Source organism: Sprattus sprattus, assembly GCF_963457725.1.
Source record: "Sprattus sprattus genome assembly, chromosome: 20".
In the NCBI taxonomy this organism is placed as follows: domain Eukaryota; kingdom Metazoa; phylum Chordata; class Actinopteri; order Clupeiformes; family Clupeidae; genus Sprattus; species Sprattus sprattus.
In genome coordinates this window covers 9,385,815-9,408,713 of record NC_137918.1, presented here as the reverse complement: position 1 = coordinate 9,408,713, position 22,899 = coordinate 9,385,815, and the positions used below count along the sequence as shown (strand labels likewise).

Here is a 22,899-nt window from a genome sequence, read left to right as displayed (position 1 = left end):
TATTACGTAATTGCGACACGTCGGCGTGGTATGTTCAATAGGTTTCTCAGTCCGTCATTCTAATTGGGTACTGTTAACATTGAACTAACTCTTATTGGATGACTAAGCTGCCAATAACCTCAAGTTCCGTCACTCGCGCTCCTCCCCTCAGACAACCTGCAGAAACAGACAAACTTGTCTTAAGTTAGATGTCTGGTTAAACCCCTTTTCTAAAACTTTTATTTCCTTAGTTTAGCACCACTTCATTCACAGATTTTGTACAACTTTGAAGACTTGCATTAGGCTAAACGACAGCTGAAGGAGTTTGTTGACAGTAACCTATGTGCCACGGCGACTCCAGTGATCTTGTTAACAGCTTGACTTTCACCGTAGGCTGTCCCCGGGACGATAAGAGCTCACGGTGGTAAAGTGAAGTGAAGGCACGCAAGATTTACCATACACCGGATTCCAGGCGAAATATTCTTGGTATGACGATTGATTTTCCTTTGATATCTGGATGAATCGTTTGGAGTTATACACTTTTTTAACATTTTGATGTCTCGCCACACGCATGCAACTTTTCAGGAAGTTGGTCGAATACTGAGTGATACCATGGCGTATAGTCTATTCCTTTAACTGAAAAATCTGTATTTTAAATCTTTGGAATGAAAAGATGAATTGTATGGCATCCTGTAATAAGACTGACAGGTATGGTCGATCGTAGAACCTCCCTGTTCTTTTAGTAGCCTAGCTTATCGGAAGGGATTGAATGGTTGATGGCTAGATACCCGTAGGTATCTTAAAGCAAACCAGTCAATAGTAAACAGTGCCTAAGAGACGTGGATTCGCTTGTATGTTGACGATGAAGGCTTTCGATGTCCAGTTGTAATGCGTTAGAAGCCTATCCGGTTCGGACAACAACCGAGAGACGTTGGTCTGGGCATTTTAATGATAACACTGCAAACTTCTGATTGAGGAATTGTCGTTCTTGGGAAAAAACTGCATGTTAATGTGTTGTGTAATGTGGAAAGTTCTTTTAGTATGCCTACTACAGAACTAATACCAGAATACCAGTAATACCAATACCAGGATCACCTTAAAGGTAGCAGTTGAGATCTTGTCATTACCTCTTGTGCACCTTTGATTTTCTTTAAAGTTAATTGTTAATGAGATTCACCATCCCTGTTTCACATACATTAGTATTTGCGTTTCCAAGAAGGCAAGGAGAACAAAAACAGCCCATCTTGTGTGCATGTGATATATGTGCATGATAAGTCACACATGCTGTAAAACATACGTGACACCTTATTGAGCCTGGCTATAAAGTTAGGCGCCCTTGTTGCAACTGCTGACCTGGACTCATAATTCCAGAGTCCTATATCTTTAAAACTGACTCTGACTTTATCAGTCTGTGTGTGTGTGTGTGTGTGTGTGTGTGTGTGTGTGTGTGTGTGTGTGTGTGTGTGTGTGTGAAAGGTGTGTTGAGGTAAATGGACGTGAATGTAGTCATGTGCCTGTTTTAGATTTGCCTGTAGAGGAAAATGTCTAGACTTGAAGGTCGAAACTTTAATCACATATTAGAAAGAACATGTTAATGCTAGTGTTTGAACATTGTAAAGATAAACACCATTGAAGTGTTCTTGCTTGTAAGTGAACAGTAAGTAGTAAGTAAGCTGTAGTGTTTTGTAGAGAAAGCGAGGCCGATCATTTTTATTTTGCCACCATAGTGGCAGTCTGTATAGGCTGTGCTTCAAGGCAGAGTCTCTCCGTCTATGTGAGTGCTTGTATAATGTCCTTTCCTCTGCTGGCCTGGGCATGTTTAGACTAAAACGCAGGCAAAACTCACAGAGGCCCATTTAAAACTCTCAACCTACCCTCCCTCCCTCCCTCTCTCTCTCTCTACCCGCCCTCCCTCCCTCTTTCTCTCTCTACCCTCTCTCTCTCTCCCTCTCTCTCTCTCTCTCTCTCTCTCTCTTTCTCTCCCTCTCCCTCTCTTTCTCTCCCTCTCTCTCACTCTCTCTCTCCCTCCTCTCTCCCTCCTCTCTCTCTCTCTTTCTCTCCCGGCCACTCCCTGCCACTTATTTTTGCGTGAGTAGAGTACATTTTTCCCATGTGATGACTCATGCCATGGTCATGTCTCTCTAAACATAGTCTCTGGGAAGGGAGGGGGGCGTGGGGGGGTATGCACACACAAGTACTGCACTAGAGTTGCCAAAACAGTGAGATTTCCAAATAGATGTAAATAGTACGCTACTGGTATTCAAGACCATTTTAGCATTTTTTTTTATCTAACTGCCAACACTGCCTGTGCTTTTTACCCTGGTGATGATTTGAACAAGTTTATCGGCCATGTTATTTTTGTGTCACTCTCATATACACAAAGGCAGGAGTCATTCTCTGTGTCATCAAATGGGTAGTGCCACTGCAAGTAGGCAGTAGGTTTTGCTGCGAAAGCTGCACCTTACATTTGTACAGGCCTATCAGCATTCTGCTGTTGATACGTGGAACGAGCAAATATAAAAAAAGCCGTTGTTCAACACAGAGCCCAACTCTTGTGGCAGTCGAGCATCAAAGGAATGTCAGAAATCAGGACTTGGCATGCCTTGTCCTGTTGAATCAGAGTTTGCCAAAGTAAATCAATTCTAATACTGGCAGCCGTTTCATTTGAAGCTGTGATTTTGTGGCACCTGTCCAGCGTTTGGTGGCTAGAGAAATGCTTTGTTTGTTTACTTCAGTGGTTCCCAAACAGAGGGACGGGCCCCCCAAAGGGGCGAGGGGGGGTAGGGGTTGAGGACGACGGAAAAACCCTAAACAACCAACTAGTGATCGGGTATGGCAGTGCAGTTACAACATAGTAGCCTCTAAGTAACCTATTTGGTGATAAGTTTATAGACCACTTTGTACTTTGGCCTACTGTTTAGGTTATATGGTAGAAGGGATAGTTAGCCTTATTATTAATATGATGGATATGCGCCTAACACGAACCGATCCAAAGAATGGGATGAAGCATAGGCAATCATAAATCTGAATTGGATTCAGACAGATTTGAACTGTTTTGGACACAAGTTCTGATCAAATAAAATAGATAAAATAAAATAAATCTTTAACTGGTAAAATATGTTACTTGTTAAACTCATTGATGAAATTAAATTTTCCAATTGGGAAACAATGTTAAAGAAAAGCTATGCAACAGCTGATGTCAAAGGAGAACCTGCCATTAAAAGTTTGGGTACCACTGGTGGTTTATATTATCTTTTGGGATTAAATCAACTTTGTAACATGCTGTTGAACCCATGCCATTTGCACTAAGATCTCACTCAAAGTATTAGGCACAAAAGCTGGTGGTTGTGAGTGGAATCTTCAGAGGTGAGAATGTAAGTACCTCACGCAATTCATTTTTGTTGTTTGTTTGTACCTCACGGATTCCGTCTCTCCCTCCTCCAATCCCTTTTGCCCATGAACATCTTACGCTCCAAAATGTGATTGACGTCACTCTGTGAATTCCTCAAAAGAGAACTTCTTATTCATCATATTAATGCTAACTCTGTTTTGTTTAAAATTAGGACTTCCCTCTTTAATGGAGAAGTTATTGTTTCAGAAATGTCCAGCAGAAATAGATTGTCTTTTTTTGAAAGGCGTGACACATTTCCCCTCTGCGAGAGGTGTTTGGGCATTGTGGTGCACTGCTCTAAAGAAATCTGCTCCCTAAACACTATCCACTGGCAGATATGAGGATTTGACACCAATACTATGTGTCAGTTCTGTGACTTTAATGCCGGTTCAACTGAACCGCAGTTTAGACCAGCTGCTCACCCGCATCATTCCTGCGCTGGAGCTGTTTACACTAGTACCATGGAAACTGTGAATCATGTCCGTCAAGGCTGTCTTCACTGTAACCAGACACCAGACTGCTTCTTATTCATTCGTCCATCCTCATTAAGCCTCACATATGGGAATGGTGTCCCTACTTGCATATTTGTGCTTGTGCCCTGATAATGTCCTTGGCTTCTCTGTCATCACTATTCACCCACATCAAGTGCACTAGTAGCAGACACAGTGTAAGGGGTGATGTAAGAGAGTAATCGATCTTTAAAAGTTGAAAATTACTCCAGTTTTGAAAGGTACATCAGAGGCGATATGAGCCATAGCTTGTTCCTCTCTGGTACACATCTACAAGGTCAAGTCTAGACATGACAGACATTCAACTGAAAATAAAGATGTGTTTTATATCTGAAATCTACTCAAATACTGACTCCCAGCTCTCTTTACTCTCTCGTAGTTATCATGGTTGAGTTATCTTAGCCATGTTCCGTGAGGCGACTCCTCAGAAGAGACGGCTACTGGTGTTGCTACAATAACAGGGTGAAGGAATGAGTTCCTCGGAACAAAGTATTTCCCGCTCCTCAAAGAAGATGTCACAGACCGGACAGTCATCACACAGTGATGACAGTGACTCATCACGTCCCACCACCAGACAGGTATGTATCAGGTGATTTACGTGTATATCATATTTTACAAAAGTAAAACAATTATATTTTAGGTTCTCTGAATGATATGGGGCACACTTGTTCAAATACAATGCATTTTAATAGTGAGAAAATTCAAGAGATTTCATAAAAAACAAATGAACTTAAGATTTAGCAAATCATAACTATTCTAAATTATATTTGCAGCGATATACTGACACATTCTGATATATTAGAGTGAGAGAACCACTCTGACATCCACTTCAAAATCTCATGTCTAGCATGAAGAGTAAATGTAAAAGTGTCCAAACGTCACAAAACACACTGGCATGTTTGTGAGACCATAAAAGAGTGAACAGTGTTGTGTATGTGTATTTATCTCCCTCTAGAACGAAATACTGTTTTCTGATTGGCTAATGGGGTGTACATTAAGTTCGTATAACCGGACACCTTGGACGTAGTCCCAGTAGAAAAGTTAAATCGCCGTTCCATATCAATGCTCTTGAATGGTTACCATTGACAACCAACGTAAAGTTTTTTTTTTCTTCAAAAAACGCACTACTTTCTCTAACAGGAGCACTAGGCTTCAAATTAAGAATGCATCAGGTTATTATGCATATAACGTTTCCTAAAGATAAAGGAAATTCTAAATAATAACAATAATAATAAAAACATTTTTGGATGTTGTAAACGGGAGATAAGCGTGATAACGGCCTTCGAACTGTCCAGTTCTACAAAGGTAATGGACTGCGCTTCGCGTCGTGGAGTTCTTTGCCCCGCAGCGTCCATTACCTTTGTAGAACTGGACAGCTCGTCGGCCGTTATCCCTTACGTGTCCTCTGTTATGTATGTGTGTGTATCAGTGTTTTACATCTCTCTCTCTCTCTCTGCATGTAGGACAGCTGGGAGGTTGTTGAAGGTTTGCGTGGAATACTGGGTAATGCCCAGGTGCCTGATGCCCATGAGGGCTTCCTGTTGAAGAGACGGAAGTGGCCAATGAAAGGCTGGCACAAGGTGAGAGTGCTTAGTGAGGGTGGAATGTAAACAACAACGAGAGACACAGAGAAAAAGGGAGAGAGAGAGACAGAGAGAGAGACAGAGAGAGAGACAGAGAGAGAGACAGAGAGAGAGAGACACAGACAGACAGACAGACAGACAGACAGAGACACAGACACAGACAGAGACACAGACAGAGAGAGAAAGGGGGAGGGAGAGAGAAAGACAGACAGACAGACAGACAGACAGACAGACAGACAGACAGACAGACAGACAGACAGACAGACAGACAGACAGACAGGGCTTCCTGTTGAAGAGACAAAAGTGGCCAATGAAAGGCTGGCACAAGGTGAGTGTTGTTAGGGTGTCACATGCATACCCATTAAATACTAATGGACAGATCCAGTCAAAAGTTCAAATGGCATTAAGTGGCATTAAGTGGCATTCGGTGAAACTAGATTAAACTAGGTGTCAATTACTTCACAGAGGTTCAGTGTGTAAGCTCTGTTTGTGGTTCTATGGTAGGAGAGTAAAAGGGAGAAAATGTATGAATTTACGATACTGTATAATATAGAACATACTGACAACACCCAGCAATGGCAAATACTTATTCATATGGGTATTGTATCCTGTGTAGAATATTGGCTTCATATATAGAGGACTGACTTTCAGCTGTATTTTCTTTCAGAGGTACTTCGTTCTGGATAAGGGTATTCTGAAATATGGAAAGAATGGACCTGATGTGAGTTTTCTGAAGCACACTTTCTCTTCTGCACTCACACACACACACACACACAGTGGTGTACTGGCCATAAGTTAAACATACGTTTCTACAAGCCCTGACTGTTTCATTACTGGCCGTACGGATGGTCCAGGGCCAAATGTCTTTCCCAGCACACCCCAGCACACACATCACATCACTTCACTTTAATGTGGTTATTAACAGGCAGTGTTGGTATGTTGCTGTCATTTAGTGTGGATTTGTGTTGTGTCATTGACAGTTGCAAAAGGGAAAATGTAGGGGCTGTATAGACGTTGGACTCTCGGTGATGTCAATCAAGAAGAAGGCCATGTGTATAGACCTTGACACTGAGGACAGCATTTATCATCTGAAGGTAACTTACACACATTGACCACATTCGCTCTTAGAATAGCACAATCAGCAAATCTAGTTATGTCATATTCTTGTGTACTCTTGTGTGGATTTATAAAATAGATTGACATTTAAAATGATGCTTTAGAGTTTGAATTCAATTTCAAGAGTTCAAGGGTTCAAATTTCATAGAGCGGAAGCACTATTGTATGCCATTTATTTAAATGCAGAATACATCTGTTTAAATCTGTAGTACTGTTAAACAGATTAAATCCTATAACTACTTCATACACTCCACCATAAATGCACACAGTTAGCCACACACAATTCTAATTCTAAAAAAATCCTAACATGCACTATCTCTTAGACAGAACTCCCAATGCTCACTGTCAAACCTCATATCCTGCTTGTGTCCAGGTCAAGTCTCGGGAGGTGTTTGATGATTGGGTGTCTAAACTGCGAAACCATCGTGTGTTTCGTCAGAATGAGATCGCCATGGACCCCAGCGAGAGACATCTGCAGTCTGACCCGAGCAGCAGCATGAGGGTACACAGCTCACCTAGTACCCACATTCTACAGACGCATACAGCGCTGGCTTGGCAATGTGCAGATCTTACGAGACCTTGGCATTGAAAACAAATCATATCATGTACTCTGGGCCTTGTCTGTAATGGCTGTAGACCTACAATGTCAATGAAGAAGAAAAACGATAACAGGAATAGAAGAATTGGGATCAGGATCACTAAATGGTCACTAAATGATCTATATCGATTAACCGTTAACCCATTGTTAAGTGAAATAATAATCTGGCTTGATTTTGCGTTTTGCATCGATATATATATGGTCATCTGTTCATAATCGTTCATAATTTACCTTTTTCTTTCTCTCTAGAATCTCATTCTTACCAAGCAGGCCTCTTTGCAGGCAATGACAGGCTTGCTTCAGAGTAATGATGACCTGGATCAATGTAGCCAAGGTAAACACTGAGTGCAAACTCACACCCTTATATGCTGTCGTACAATTTGGCAACATCTTGGCTATATACACCCTTAGACCTAATTCCCTAACATGCTGTGTCTTGAAATATCGGGATATTATTTCTCTAATTTTTTTTCTCTCTCCCTCTCTCTTTTTCACAGACCTCACTGAGTGTGAATCATGTTTGCTGGAGTTGAATTTGTTGCTGAAGAACATGCAAGTACTGACGCATGCATACTCTGCACCTGCCATCAACATGCTGCCGGTATGTGTCTGTACATGAGTTTATGTCTGTACATGTGTTTGTGTCTGTATGTGTGTGTACATGTGTTTGTCTGTACGTGTGTTTGTGTGTGTACATGTGTTTGTGTGTGTCTGTACATGTGTAGCGAAGGGAGAGCGTGGTCACCCCTCCCGGACTCGAACCCGGGTCTACGGGGTGCCAAACATGCGCTCTGACCACCACACCAAAGGAGCCCGGCTGAATGGTATGGCAGCCAGAGAGCATATTCACCTGTAGGGACGATCACATCGTCACAACATGTGTATGTGTTTGTGTCTGTACATGTGTGTGTGTCTGTACATATGTTTGTCGGTGCCTGTTTTGCCGTGTGTGTGTACATGTGTTTGTGTTTACTCAATTTTTCTCTTTCTCTCTTTTTATTTTAGGGAGATGGCTCAAAGAAAGAGAAGAGAGGACATAAGAAATGGCGTTCAAAGACCCCCAGCAAAGACAGCAACAGCACACTACAAGTAAGCACGCCAGTATTATAACCTTGACTTGTTTCTTTGACTTTCTTAGAGGTTAGTGCAGTGATAGTATCTTAATGGGTGGTAGGTCAAGACCATTCTATTGCTAGATGAGTTAGACATCCATTTTTGTTTTGCTGCCAACACTCAACCATACCGTCCATTGACTATTATGTGCCCCTCCATATTAGCTGCAATTTGTAGAATGCATAATAAACTAGAAAGGCAGCATAAGCAATGTCAACAAGCTATAAAGTGCAGTGTGTATTGAACTGGCTGTGCTTTGTTTAGCAAACATACAATAAAGATGAACAAAAATGGAAGAGTAAGTAGAAGGTTTCATGAATCTAGATTGCTGCATGTCGAGTGAGTTGTCTTGACATTTAGCGCTTTAGTTGATCTAATAGACTCCCGCAAAGAGAACTCTGCATATTAGGTGTGCTAGCCTAAACACTAGCGCTTATTATCTAAACTCATGACTTAGTGTCATGCCTCTTCGAGAGTTATTACATTACATTATTGGGTTATGTGTTTGTAAAGGCTCTCTCTAAGATTCATGTCCAACTTACTTTAGCCTTTGGCACAAGCATCTTTACTTCAGTCAGCACTTGATTAGTCATGCAGCAGGATGTTTGGACATGATTTAGGGAGCTGCTGTTATACCTTCTCAGCTTGTCATTGTGCACTGTTATAATACTGTAGTAGATCTCATACAAGGACAGCGGTGAGATTTCTGTTGGCTTATTGGACTGTTTATGTCAGCCCTGAAACATGAAAGAGCAGGACACGCTGTCAAAGCCAAATTGTAGCTTCTTGAGCTCAGCACCATATAAATGGTTTGATCTCTTCACAGCCACAGTAGAGAGCAATCAGTGTTCTGATTCAGAGCTTTGGCAGATTTTGACCTCTCAGTTCCCCACTAGTCCTGAATCTGCTCTGATCCCAGACCTGTGTTTGGTCTCCTTCAGGTTCCAAGTCCCACCCGTCATCATGTCTCCAACCCAAACTTGTCAGACAGTGACCCTACATATCCGGAGACTTTCCTCCAGACCCCAGACTCACCGACCAATGCAGCCCGGCTTCAGGAGGACTTCTGCAGGCTGGCCAGCACCAGTGAGGGCCTTTCATTCAAATCTGCCACCAGTTAGATCCTGTTTTAAATACACATGGTGACATCTCTCTCTCTCTATCTATCTCTCTCTCTCTCTCTCTCTTTCTCCTCCTTGTCATTTCCTCTTTCAGTCCATTCCACACTACTATCAGCCTTCAAAACCCTGTCTGCAGAAAGAACCCAAATCAAACTGGTTCTGGAACAGAAGAACACTGAGGTTTGTGTATCTATATGTCGTTATGCACATTGTATGAGTGACCATTGGTGTCGGTTTCGCTGGAGACATGTCCCTACCACTTTTTGCAATCATCAATTTTGTCTGAACCTCTTTTGTTCCAGTTATGTATATTGAACACATGCAGTAGTTGGGTTATTTTATTGCTGTCTGTGGCTAGCAGTGAGAAATGGGTGTCTCTGCTGTGGCACAGGATATGATTTTTGGGCATTATCCGTAGGCATTAACTTGGGTATTATCGTGGCAAACGTTAATTAACCATCAAATCGTGGCAAAGCATTCACAGGTGATATGATTTGAATGTGTTGCTTGCTCTGAGATTTCATATGAATGTACATAGTCCTGCACTGGACTCTCAGACACTGGAGTGCAGTACTCATAATCACACCAAGACCATTTTGGTTTGTTATGTGTCTCTAGCACATCTCAGGGATGTTTCAGGGACAGTTTCTCACTGCAGAGCTCTGTATCCACTGGCCACATATAGACATTGAGATACATCCTATGTATAATGTGAAATGCCCTGTGTTGTTGGCATTTTTTTTTTTACATTTTAGTTTACCCCTACATAATCCCAATAGCTTTTGAACGTGTTGCTTTTTAATTTGAGCTACACTGCACTCATCATAATAGCAGAGGCAGACACACAGAGGCCCAGTGAAGGGTTGAATCAGGCACAATCCCATCTGTGTCCCCGGCGTCACACTGATGCCCACGTGAGTGACTCAGTGTTCAGTTGTCTTCATTGATTCATCATTGATTCATGATTGATTGATCATTGATTCATGAATCAGGATGCCCTTGGCGGGATCTCCAGCCCTCTGAAGCACCAGCGATCTAATGAGAGCCAAGGATCCCTCTCCGATTCTCTGTCCGAGTTCTTTGATGCACGGGAATACCTGCTGTCTGCCAGCTCCACTGATAATGAGGTGAGAGGTCAACAGTTTAGGCTTACTTGTCCAGAATGTTTAAGTTAAAGCAGTGCTCATCATAGACAGACACACACACACACACACACACACACACACACGCACATGATCACATGTCTGCTCAAAGTTCCTTGCAATTTACGATTTACATAATGACATTTAAAGTTTACACAAGCTTAAAGTCAAGGACACACAAAACTGACATAAAAGTGACACTTGAACACTCTGTTAAGACCACGGCCAAAGATCAGCTAGCATGCACGTTCTGTGCCTGAGTGGGAGGAAACGCACTAAATGGGTGCAATCATGGATAGGCCTCCTACAGGGTCAAGGGGCTCTCTGAACCTGTGTCGAGAGCTGGAAATAAATTAAACCTCAGATTTTTTACATTTCCCTGAAATGCCAATCTAAGTGAACTCGCTTGGCGACGGGCTAATGGCACTGATGCAACACGTTCAATCGGGGCTGAAGAGCCGTCAGCTTGGTGTGTCAGGTGCTTAAGACTGATGACTTATAAACTCATAAAAATCCAACGCCTCATAAATTCATGTTTCATTTTAGCACTGGCTGGAGTATATTGATTTGAATAAAAAGATTATTCAGCACATATGTCAGAAAATTAGCTCACAAGATTATACAGCACACCATTTGGTTCTCTAAACTCTTTGTGTTGATGAATTGACACAATAATCCATTCTCACGTGTGGATTTCTTTGCTGTGTGCAGGTGTCGGATGACGACTCAGTCCTCAGTGATGCTAGCGACAGTGTTTCAGTGGACTATTACAACAGCGAGACAGGCAGTGAGAGAGACGACTCAGGTACCCTCACTCAAACCAAGCAGTGCATTACATCCTATTCTAAAACTGATTGTTCAAATCCTTGATTGTGATTGGCTAAAAGCCGTTGTAAATTCCAGCATAACCTTACAATTTGTCCTCATAACATTCTATGATAACATTCGCGTCGTGCCTAACAACTCCCCTTACCTGTTCTAAAATCAGCCCTCTTAGGGCTTATTGCTTAATTCACACCTACCCTGCATCAGACACAGTGTTTCTGCATAGACACACACATTAAGAGGTATTAGGTCTTTATTCACACACTCTCTATTCGGCCTTTGTCACAGCGTCGGTGTGTGTCACGAGGCGGTCACGTCTGCCCTGTCGCAGCTCGGACAGCTGTGTGAGTCTCTGGAACATTCTACGCAACAACATAGGTAAAGACCTCAGCAAGGTGTCAATGCCTGTGCATCTGAACGAGCCCATCAACACCCTGCAGCGTCTGAGCGAGGAGACGGAGTACACCCAGCTTCTGGACACGGCTGCCCTCACCAGTGATCCCCATCTACGCATGGTGAGCACATACTCACGCACCTCGGATATACCTTTAAATCATGACTCACAAACAGAGACTTGACCCACTGGTGTTTGTGTGTTTGTGTGTGCGTGTGTGTGTGTATGTGTGTGTGCGTGTTGTGCGTGTGTGTGTGCTTGTGTGTGTATGTGTATGTGTGTTTGTGTGTGTGTGCGTGAGTGTGTGCTTGTGTGTGTGTATATGTGTGTGTGTGTGTGTGTGTGTGTGTGTGTGTGTGTGTGTGCGGCGTGTGTGTGTACAGGTCTATGTTGCTGTTTTTGCTGTATCAGCGTATGCGTCCACATTCCACCGTGCAGGAGGGAAACCCTTCAATCCTCTTCTGGGAGAGACTTACGAGTCTGACCGACCTGATAAGGGCTTCAGATTCATATCAGAACAGGTACCTGAACCTGCTCCATACCGTTATGCACACACACAAGAACCTGCTCCATACCGTTATGCACACACACAAGAACCTGTTCCATACCGTTATGCACAGAGACAAGAACCTGTTCCATACCGTTATGAACAGGTACCTAAACCTGCTCCATGCAGTTAGGCACACAGACAAGAACACGCTCCATACCGCTATGCACAGAGACAAGAACACGCTCCATGCAGTTATGCACACAGACAAGAACACGCTCCATACAGTTATGCACACAAACAAGAACACGCTCCATACCGCTATGCACAGAGACAAGAACACGCTCCATACAGTTATGCACACAAACAAGAACACGCTCCATGCAGTTATGCACACAAACAAGAACACGCTCCATACCGTTATGCACTGACACTGTGTCTGTGTGTTCCATCTTGCATTCTCTTTGTCTGTAGGTCAGTCATCATCCTCCAGTTTCTGCCTGTCACTGTGAGTCCAAAAACTTCATTTTGTGGCAGGGTGAGCTCCTTTGGTGCACACACAAACACACACACACATGTAAAGACATGTTTATATATATACTGTATGCATCTATATCTATGTTTATATATTCTTTTCCAGATGTTCGCTGGAAGAACAAATTCTGGGGGAAGTCCATGGAGATTGTTCCCATGGGAACCACTCATGTGGTGTTGCCAGGGTGACTAGCCTTTTCTCATAAAATGTTTTTTTTTTTTTTTTTAAATGACTGGTGTCTTTCTGTCCAATTGCCTTCTCTGTCTTTTCTCCACCTGTCAATGTTCTTCTGATGCCATCCTCCAACCCTTCAGTCAAACTGTTCCTCTTTTGTACGAACACCTACTCATCTGTACAACTCTCCTTTGTTTCCCTCTCTCCAGGTTTGGAGATCACTATGAATGGAATAAGGTCACTTCATGCATCCATAACATCCTGAGTGGGCAGCGCTGGATTGAGCACTATGGGGAGATGTCCATTAAAAATACTGTTACCAGCGGCAACCCAGGCAATTGCAAGGTCACCTTTGTCAAGGTGAGCAAGAGTGTGAATGGTGATTGTGAGTGGCAGAGGAGTGAGTGATGAACCCAGAGCACCGAATGAGGGAATGAGGGACCATAGTGGAGAACAGAGGAGTGCGTGACGAGGGAACAAGGTGTTATGGGAGCTAGGGTACAAATGAGGGACAGACTGAAGCAGAGAGGAGGAGGATGGGGGAAATGTGGAAGATGAAGGCCTTGCTTAAACTTCACCTGAATGTGATGTCCTACTCCATTCTAATTATAAAAGTGCTCTCACAAAATCCACGATAATCTGAATAATCTGTGGAGTAAATTATACGGTTTTATTTATTGATGGGTTTCTTCACTACTGAACTGTGTGAACTGCCTCTAGACAAACATGGAAATGCACGTTCATATATGCACAGCAGTACTGAGGAGAAGAGATTCAGGGAGTAATTAGGAGAGTTAATGAGCCTGTGAATAAGGGAATGGAGGGGGAAAGGATTGAGGGGATTGTAGAGTTGGTTTACCAGAACAAGCTAATTGTAGGAATGTGTTAGTGAGGTAGTGACCAGTGGCGTAACATAATTGTGATTGGCCTCAGTGCAAATATATACCATTTCACTTTTTGTACATACATGTTATTTATTAATGCTAACTTGCTAACACATCGTCAGCTGTCCTCCATTCAACAACAGTAGCTCCTGTAGTCACGTTCTCAGTGCAATATTTCTAGGATTTATTTGTGAGGGTCCTGTAGAATACAACGATAAGCTGCACCCGATACTTTTCATTTTTCTTTCATTTGGCTGGCTAGCTGTAGTTTTTCGCATTGAAATAGACCATTTGTGCTTAGTGACATTCTGAAAAGCTGTGCATGGATCAAGGCCTGTGGAGCCAGCATCATCACGCAGTGACATACAGTAGCTCTGTTGACACACCAGTGCGCATGCTGACATGCTGGTCCAGTGACGGTCAAACAGGATTTAATGGTTGTTTTCACTATAAATGTTGCAGCACTTTTCTGTTTTTAAAAAAATGTATAAAATAAAAAAACATTTTTATTTTGGGTTTTTATATAGGGTCTTTTGGTTGAGTAGCATTAGTCACTAAGGGATGGAGATAAATGGGGATTAAGATAATTCCGTAGAGGAAGGGATATATAGACCGGAGGGGGGAGAAATCCCCCTCTTCCCCCCTCGGCAAATCACACCTTGCACGCAGGCGCTCCAGGCTGTTGCAGAGCTGGCAGTAGCTAGGTCATCATGGAGAGGCTCACATGCAACTCCTGCCCTGCAAACAGCAAACCCAGAGGCTGCTGTTGGTGGTGCGGATCAAAGCGTGGCAGAAGCGCCAGATTTATCAACACTAATCTAACAGCCTGCCCTGCACTCAAATGACCACAGCCTAATTTCCCCAACTACCAAACATCCAAAATAGTTTTTGCCAGCTTACACTAAGAAATCCACACAAAGGCTGCCTACACAGTATGTGAATAACCATAAAACAAATAGCCATCAAGAAAAGCACTTATCATAGGCCTGCAGGGTATGAATGAATAGATGACAGCCCCTGATCGAACTTATCAGTCATTCTTCATCAATGGAACAATGCAGCATAGGTGTGCATTTTCCAACATATCAACAAGGCAACAATGATCTTGCTATAGATTTAAATCCATGATCCCACTCTATATCAAAGAGAAACTTGTACTCACCTATCACCCTACAGGCCTTCCGCTCAGCAGTCATTCACAACAAGCTCAAGTCCAAACTCCTGGCTGGTCATTAACTGAGGCCTTATCAATAGGATCTTATCAGCGCGTTCATCTGTTCTTTTCCCTTTCCTGCCTTTTTGTTTGGGCTTCCCAAACATTATTTATAGAGATGCTCCGATCAGGTTTTTTGGTACCGATCACTGAAATCAGTATCTGCCGATCCGATAAAACCGATCACCGATCACGGTGTCGATTGAAGCAATCTATTTATTGTGTAGCATCATTTATTAAATGAATTATTCTTAACAACATTGGTATTGTATTTTAAGTATTTAAATAACAAGAGGAGAGAGTATCATGAATTGACAACCATCAACTTTATTGCAGGGAACGTGCAACATTCCAGTGTAGAAGATCTCACTTACTATAAAATGTGAAAATAATAATAAATATTATTAATAATAAAAATATAAATCTTTAAATGAATATCACAACAATAGAAGGACAGTAGTCAACCTGCCATTAAAAAATCCGAACCGAGCCCGACGTAATCAATTTCTCAACTGTTCATTCATAGTACTAATGCCACATTGACGTTCGTTTTTTTAAGAATATCCTGGCTTTATTAAACTGGGGCATCAACAGTTAAATGCTCTCTCTCACAAACAAGCGCTGTTAAACGCACAAGCGTACACAATAAGCCCAATAAGCATATTTAAATTAAATGATTCACATTGCGAGAACGTTAAGTAAAATGGTGCGGCTCCTTTAAAAGGAGGGACAACGGTGACGCATAATTTGGATGTAGCGACAAACATTAATGTGCTGTAACAAGTGTTAACCAGTATGTGAGTTTTATTAAAGCATAGCGTGTGTAGCTATTTCATCCCGTTTGTTAACCTTTTCTGCTGTCTGTTTACTAACCAGCAGCAGACGTAAAGGAAAGGGACTTAACCCCGAAGTTAAAAACATGTAATCTACTTCGGCCGTGGAGCATTGTACTCCCCTGCAATCTCCAACTACGTTCAGAGACAGGCAGCAGGAAATGTTAACAAACGGAATGAAATAGCTACACATTACACACGGTATGCTTTTAATAAAACTCACGTTTTATGCTACATCAACGGAGGCACAACAGACAAGTCTTACCATTGAAGATCTTTTAGCACGCCGACATATCCAACAGCCTAATAAGAATCTGCATCGTCTACTTAGCAGAAATATCTCCATACAGTAGTTTTCCCTTCGTTTAGTATCATTTTAAACTCTCCAGATGACAGTTTCTCTTTAACTTTCTCCGTGATGCCATTTAATCTGCCTCCACGGGGAACTGCTTTGGAGCAGGCGTTGCAAATTGCAAACGTATTATCTTTCTCCGACACCTTGTAAAATTGCGAGACCGGCGAAGCCATTTTGTCTCGACTTTCGATTTTGACTTTGACCTACCCGCCACCGACAACGGGGGCCAATGAAATTTCATAACATGGAGACACAGCCAATCACAAGCTTCTTTTTTTAAAATAATCATTTTCTACCAGTAGCGGCCTGAAATGCCTGTCTCTAACGTTTTATTGAAACGTCTCTGATAGTAGTTCTCGCAGATTTTAAGTAATCTGATCGGATCGGTTTGATCGTCCGTTTTGAGAACTCCGATCGATAACGATAAGGGGGATATCTGCCGATTACGATCGGCGCCGATCAGATCGGAGCATCCCTAATAGAGATGCTCCGATCAGGTTTTTTGGTGCCGATCACCGATCACCGATCACTGAAATCAGTATCTGCCGATCCGATAAAACCGATCACCGATCACGGTGTCGATTGAAGCAATCTATTTATTGTGTAGCATCATTTATTAAATGAATTATTCTTAACAACATTGGTATTGTATTTTAAGTATTTAAATAACAAGAGGAGAGAGTATCATGAATTGACAACCATCAACTTTATTGCAGGGAACGTGCAACATTCCAGTGTAGAAGATCTCACTTACTATAAAATGTGAAAATAATAATAAATATTATTAATAATAAAAATATAAATCTTTAAATGAATATCACAACAATAGAAGGACATATGCAACACGCCACTATCTAGACGCTCTTGGAAGTATTCAAACCTTACTTCTGATTAAGCAGCATCACTGGCAGATTTGCCTTGATAAATATAAGCATCTCAGCATTTTTAGGAGTCAACCTGCCATTAAAAAATCCGAACCGAGCCCGACGTAATCAATTTCTCAACTGTTCATTCATAGTACTAATGCCACATTGACGTTCGTTTTTTTAAGAATATCCTGGCTTTATTAAACTGGGGCATCAACAGTTAAATGCTCTCTCTCACAAACAAGCGCTGTTAAACGCACAAGCGTACACAATAAGCCCAATAAGCATATTTAAATTAAATGATTCACATTGCGAGAACGTTAAGTAAAATGGTGCGGCTCCTTTAAAAGGAGGGACAACGGTGACGCATAATTTGGATGTAGCGACAAACATTAATGTGCTGTAACAAGTGTTAACCAGTATGTGAGTTTTATTAAAGCATAGCGTGTGTAGCTATTTCATCCCGTTTGTTAACCTTTTCTGCTGTCTGTTTACTAACCAGCAGCAGACGTAAAGGAAAGGGACTTAACCCCGAAGTTAAAAACATGTAATCTACTTCGGCCGTGGAGCATTGTACTCCCCTGCAATCTCCAACTACGTTCAGAGACAGGCAGCAGGAAATGTTAACAAACGGAATGAAATAGCTACACATTACACACGGTATGCTTTTAATAAAACTCACGTTTTATGCTACATCAACGGAGGCACAACAGACAAGTCTTACCATTGAAGATCTTTTAGCACGCCGACATATCCAACAGCCTAATAAGAATCTGCATCGTCTACTTAGCAGAAATATCTCCATACAGTAGTTTTCCCTTCGTTTAGTATCATTTTAAACTCTCCAGATGACAGTTTCTCTTTAACTTTCTCCGTGATGCCATTTAATCTGCCTCCACGGGGAACTGCTTTGGAGCAGGCGTTGCAAATTGCAAACGTATTATCTTTCTCCGACACCTTGTAAAATTGCGAGACCGGCGAAGCCATTTTGTCTCGACTTTCGATTTTGACTTTGACCTACCCGCCACCGACAACGGGGGCCAATGAAATTTCATAACATGGAGACACAGCCAATCACAAGCTTCTTTTTTTAAAATAATCATTTTCTACCAGTAGCGGCCTGAAATGCCTGTCTCTAACGTTTTATTGAAACGTCTCTGATAGTAGTTCTCGCAGATTTTAAGTAATCTGATCGGATCGGTTTGATCGTCCGTTTTGAGAACTCCGATCGATAACGATAAGGGGGATATCTGCCGATTACGATCGGCGCCGATCAGATCGGAGCATCCCTAATTATTTATGCTGCTATCTTATAATTAAAGTGCTGAAAAACACTTAAGACACTTAAGATTGAATCCGTTGATGTCCCAATGTCCATGCAAGTAATCACAAATGACCGAGAGCAAGGTCATTGGACGAACAAATCAGCATTTCCCTGAAAGCCTTCGTCCTTTGTAACCTTTGAGAAGAAAGCAGACTCCTGTTGCCAGTGGACCACTCTCTTCTCTAATGCTTGAAATTAATTTCCTAAATTAAGGATTCATTATTTTATTTGGTCCATATCAGTCTGTCAGTTGGACAAAAGCAGGATTGTGTTGGGGGAAGTGGTATGAACCGTGTGGTGGAGGCATTTCTATAGGATTCTGATTTGGGACAGCATTTCCAGTTCCTGCCACTAGGGGCGAGTCAGAGTCAGGTTACTGGGCTGCCTGACTCACAGGTTAAGTGCATTCTGCAGCTTGAGCTACTTGATAGGTGCACGAGGTCAAAGCAGCATTTGCGCTGGACTGGGAACCATAATTAAATCCCGTGTACTGTGTCTGGTAATCCTGTCAGTGTGCAGGTGGCTGAAAGGGTCTTTAAGATCTTCTTGGGAGCTGGGGCTTTTTCCATGATGTCGTCTCCAGCTCAAAGGAACATGACCATTCTATGGGTGTGACGTAATGGTGTGTGTTGATCAACACGCGCCCCAGACATGAATGAAGTTATTGCTGTTAACTGATGGGTTTGATGAACAATGACAAGTTAAACAGGCTGGATTTCACAACAGAGATGACTGTGTGTGGTTATCTACAGTGAAAGAAATAAACAAAAATAATATTGAATGGCTAGTTCAAACATAAAATATAAAGTTGCGTCCCCAATCCGATTAAAACAACATGCTAATGTTCAATATTATAAAACAATTGGGTTCTATCGCGTTATTTAGCTGTTTCTGATTGGACGAGAGACGTTCCATGCCATGGATTATCCAAGAACAACCCAACGGGGACTTTTCACAGCTAATAATAAATCACTCCACAATGAAATATTCTATAGCGCATTGATGATAACCGTTAATTCAAAATTCTTATAATTCCAAACCAAGACGTTGACAATGGAACTATTTTTTTGTTGCGGAGAAACAATGGCGAAATAAACCATTTTTAATCACTAACTTTGCCACTCGGCCTCCGGCCTCAAACACCACCCGTGGGATTATCCCTTACCTACCCCACTCCCACTCGTGCTATATTGCTTAATTATAACATGCAAGATGCACCACAGAAATAGACAGGCCAAGCATGCAGGCGGAGATTGATGACACGTCAGTAACTGACACATCCATGAGAGAGGGATTTTCTTCAGTGTGTACACATGCTTGTTTGCTTGTTTGCTTCTATGCTTGTTTACTGTTTGTTTTCAGTGACCCTTTTGCTGTTATTTCAGGGCAGGGCTGGAAACTCCAATGTTAATGATGTGGAGGGCGTGGTCACAGATGCTGACGGACATGTCATTCACTCCTTCTTCGGCAAATGGAGTGAAGCCGTTTACTTGGGAGACCCACCGTCTGCAACGTGTATTTGGAGAGCAAGTAAGTAGCCATTTTGTGTGTGTGTGTGTGTGTGTGTGTGTGTTTGTGTTTGTGTGTGTGTGTGTGTGTGTGTCGCTTGGGGACGGTTAGAAGTGGTTGTGGTATAGAGGTTATGTTTATTTACATTTATTCGTTTAGCAAACAGTTTTAATGATAGTGATTGACAGTGCAGTACAGATGTATATTTTCATCATTTCATTTTCATGTCTGTGTGTTTCGTGTTTGTGTTGTGTGTGTGTGTGTGTGTGTGTGTGTGTGTGTGTGTGTGTGTGTTTGTCGTGTGTCGTGTGTGTGTGTATAGACCCGATGCCTGAAGACTTTGAGCAGTTCTATGGCCTGACACAGTTTGCCATTGAGCTCAATGAGCTGGATGAAAAAGAGAGACCTCTACTGCCCCCTACTGACACACGCTTCAGACCAGACCAGAGGTAGGTACATCCACTTACACACATACAAATATAGACACACAAACACAAACACCCACACACACACAAACTTCAGACCAGACTAGAGGTAGGTACATCCACTTACACACATACAAATATAGACACTCAAACACAAACACACTCACATTCCACCCTACACACACACCCGTTTTCTAGATTTTGAGGCTGCCTTTGCCTGTAGTTGATGTCCCCCCCCCTGTGTCCTCCCTCAGGCTTCTGGAAGAAGGAGATGTGACCGGGGCAGAGGAGCAGAAGGACAGGATAGAGGGCCTGCAGAGGGAGAGGAGGAGAGTGCTGCAGGAGAACAACATAAGCCACCAGCCCAGATTCTTTAAGTGTGTAATTTTATCTGTGTGTGTGTGTGTGTGTCTGTGTGTCTGTGTGTGTGGCAAACAATTCGCACTCAGTAAAAGAAATGGCACATGAAAATAACAAAGTAAATCATGTAATGGATTTTTAAATAATTTTGTTAAATTAGTCTGTTTTATTCATATAGGTGTACAAAATCATAGAACTGGCCTCCCAGTACTTTTTTGTCATACTTGTTTAAGTTGGTGGGCCGCGGGTGAAAACGGAGGCGTTCTCAGCTGCTCTGAATCCTCTTATGTTGAACTTCACCGAAGGCACAGACCTTAAGCGATTGAGCTGAAATCACTGCTGTATAGATAATGTGCAGATAATGTCCACTGAATTTTACCTTGATCTGTAAACCTGAATTCATGTTGCTATTAAGTATTAAGTAGAACAGGTCAAGCTCCCTGTTGAGCTGATTTGGTTGTGTGTGTGTCGCGTGTGTGTGTGTGTGTGTGTGTGTGTGTGTGTGTGTGTGTGTGTGTGTGTGAGAGAGACTGACTGCTACTATTTTGATACCAGTGAATCAAATACTATTTTGCTGTCAGTGTACTTGTCTCACTCAGTAGTTTCTTGCAGTTTTTTGTGCACGTGTCTGTGTTTGTTTACATATATGACTTTATATATCTTTCATGCATCTGTGTTTATGTTCACATATATGACTTTATACATCTTTCATGCATCTGTGTTTATGTTTACATATATGACTTCATGTATGTTTCAGGCGTTCTGTGTTTATGTTGACATATATGACTTCATGTATGTTTCAGGCGTTCTGAAGATGATTCGTGGGTCAGTAATGGGACGTACTGGGACTTGAGGAAAGACCCAGGATTCAAACAGCTGGAGTTCCCACTGCTTTGGTGACCAAATAGAGACTCAATCGTCTCAATCAAAGGGCTTTCTGGTTTTCCTGGTTAAACATGGCTTTACTGTCCGGCCCACCCAGGGAGGAAATCTGGTTTCCAAACAAACAAAAGCTTTACCAAAGTTTTTTTGGGACCATTTGACTATTTAAAGGTGTGTGTGTGTGTGTGTGTGTGTGTGTGTGTGTGTGTGTAACTGCACTGCAGTGAGGTAACACTGATATACCTTCTTCCTAGGGGAGTGAGTGACTGATGATTGTCCTGAGGGTGGTGTGTGATCAGTGTCACATTCAAGCACTCCTAGTCTGCCCGTATGCCACCACACTCCGTGCCAAAGGACACATTCTACTTTTGCTGACACTCACACACACGAGCACTTTAACACACACAGTCAGCCCACGCACACACATGAACACATTCACACACATACAGTCAGCCCACGCACACACATGAACACGTTCACACACATACAGTCAGCCCACGCACACACATGAACACGTTCACACACACAGTCAGCCCATAGCCTGCTGCCTTATTTTTCTTCATGTCTCAGAGTAAAGGGAATCAGATTAATTATGATAATAATAAAAAAGATGGCAATTGTATGCCAAATCATTGTACCAATAAAAAAATATTTAAAATTAAATACATTTGTCAACAATATTTGTGCTTATGGTTTATGATTCTGTGTTTTTGTGTGTCTGTGTGTGTGTGTGAATGAACCTTGTCAAGCTGGCTTTATTCTGAGGATATTTTGCCCAAAACTGTAAGAAAGAATTTAGCCTAAGTATTGTGAAACATTTGAACAGGCAAAAGGCATCCGGGGCGCAATTCAAAAAGAAAAGAGAGGAAGAAGAAGAGAAACGTGTCAAGGAGAAAGGTAAATCCTTAAATCCTGCCAAGATTGAATCCCAGATAAGAAAACTTTCATAAATGCCAGTATTGCCCCGGGCACTTTTTAGTGGAGTTAAGAAGAAAGATGTACCAACTCCCTGTCACATAGTTCTTTAAGGATTTTACAGAGGCGGGTATATCAAAAATAATATTAATAATTAATTAATTATTATAATTAATAATAATACATCCAGTTATTATACAAAAATTATGAATAATATTGAGGGCCAGTCATTCATAAATTACACCAGGGGCGCATAGATAAAATCAATAGCTAGTGCAACAACACTACAAATATCTTACTCGTTGCGTAACACACCCATTAAGGAAGACAAACACGGCAACTTGTCAACAAGTGGGGAATACTGGT

The 22,899-nt window shown here is 42.0% G+C and overlaps 1 protein-coding gene across 1 annotated transcript; it reads left to right on the top strand.

Moving 5' to 3' along the window:
- Window positions 1-367: 367 nt before the first annotated feature.
- Window positions 368-21,704, top strand: osbpl3a (oxysterol binding protein-like 3a). Its single transcript, XM_080858925.1, has 22 exons — window positions 368-465; window positions 4,259-4,457; window positions 5,343-5,459; window positions 6,130-6,183; window positions 6,443-6,556; window positions 6,952-7,080; window positions 7,426-7,510; window positions 7,674-7,777; window positions 8,182-8,265; window positions 9,231-9,375; window positions 9,505-9,590; window positions 10,403-10,537; window positions 11,264-11,357; window positions 11,666-11,892; window positions 12,155-12,292; window positions 12,733-12,796; window positions 12,899-12,977; window positions 13,177-13,327; window positions 19,828-19,972; window positions 20,274-20,400; window positions 20,631-20,753; window positions 21,540-21,704. Exons 2-22 carry the CDS (start codon window positions 4,350-4,352, stop codon window positions 21,634-21,636), a joined length of 2,406 nt encoding a protein of 801 aa, XP_080715051.1. The 5' UTR covers window positions 368-465; window positions 4,259-4,349; the 3' UTR covers window positions 21,637-21,704.
- Window positions 21,705-22,899: the final 1,195 nt, after the last annotated feature.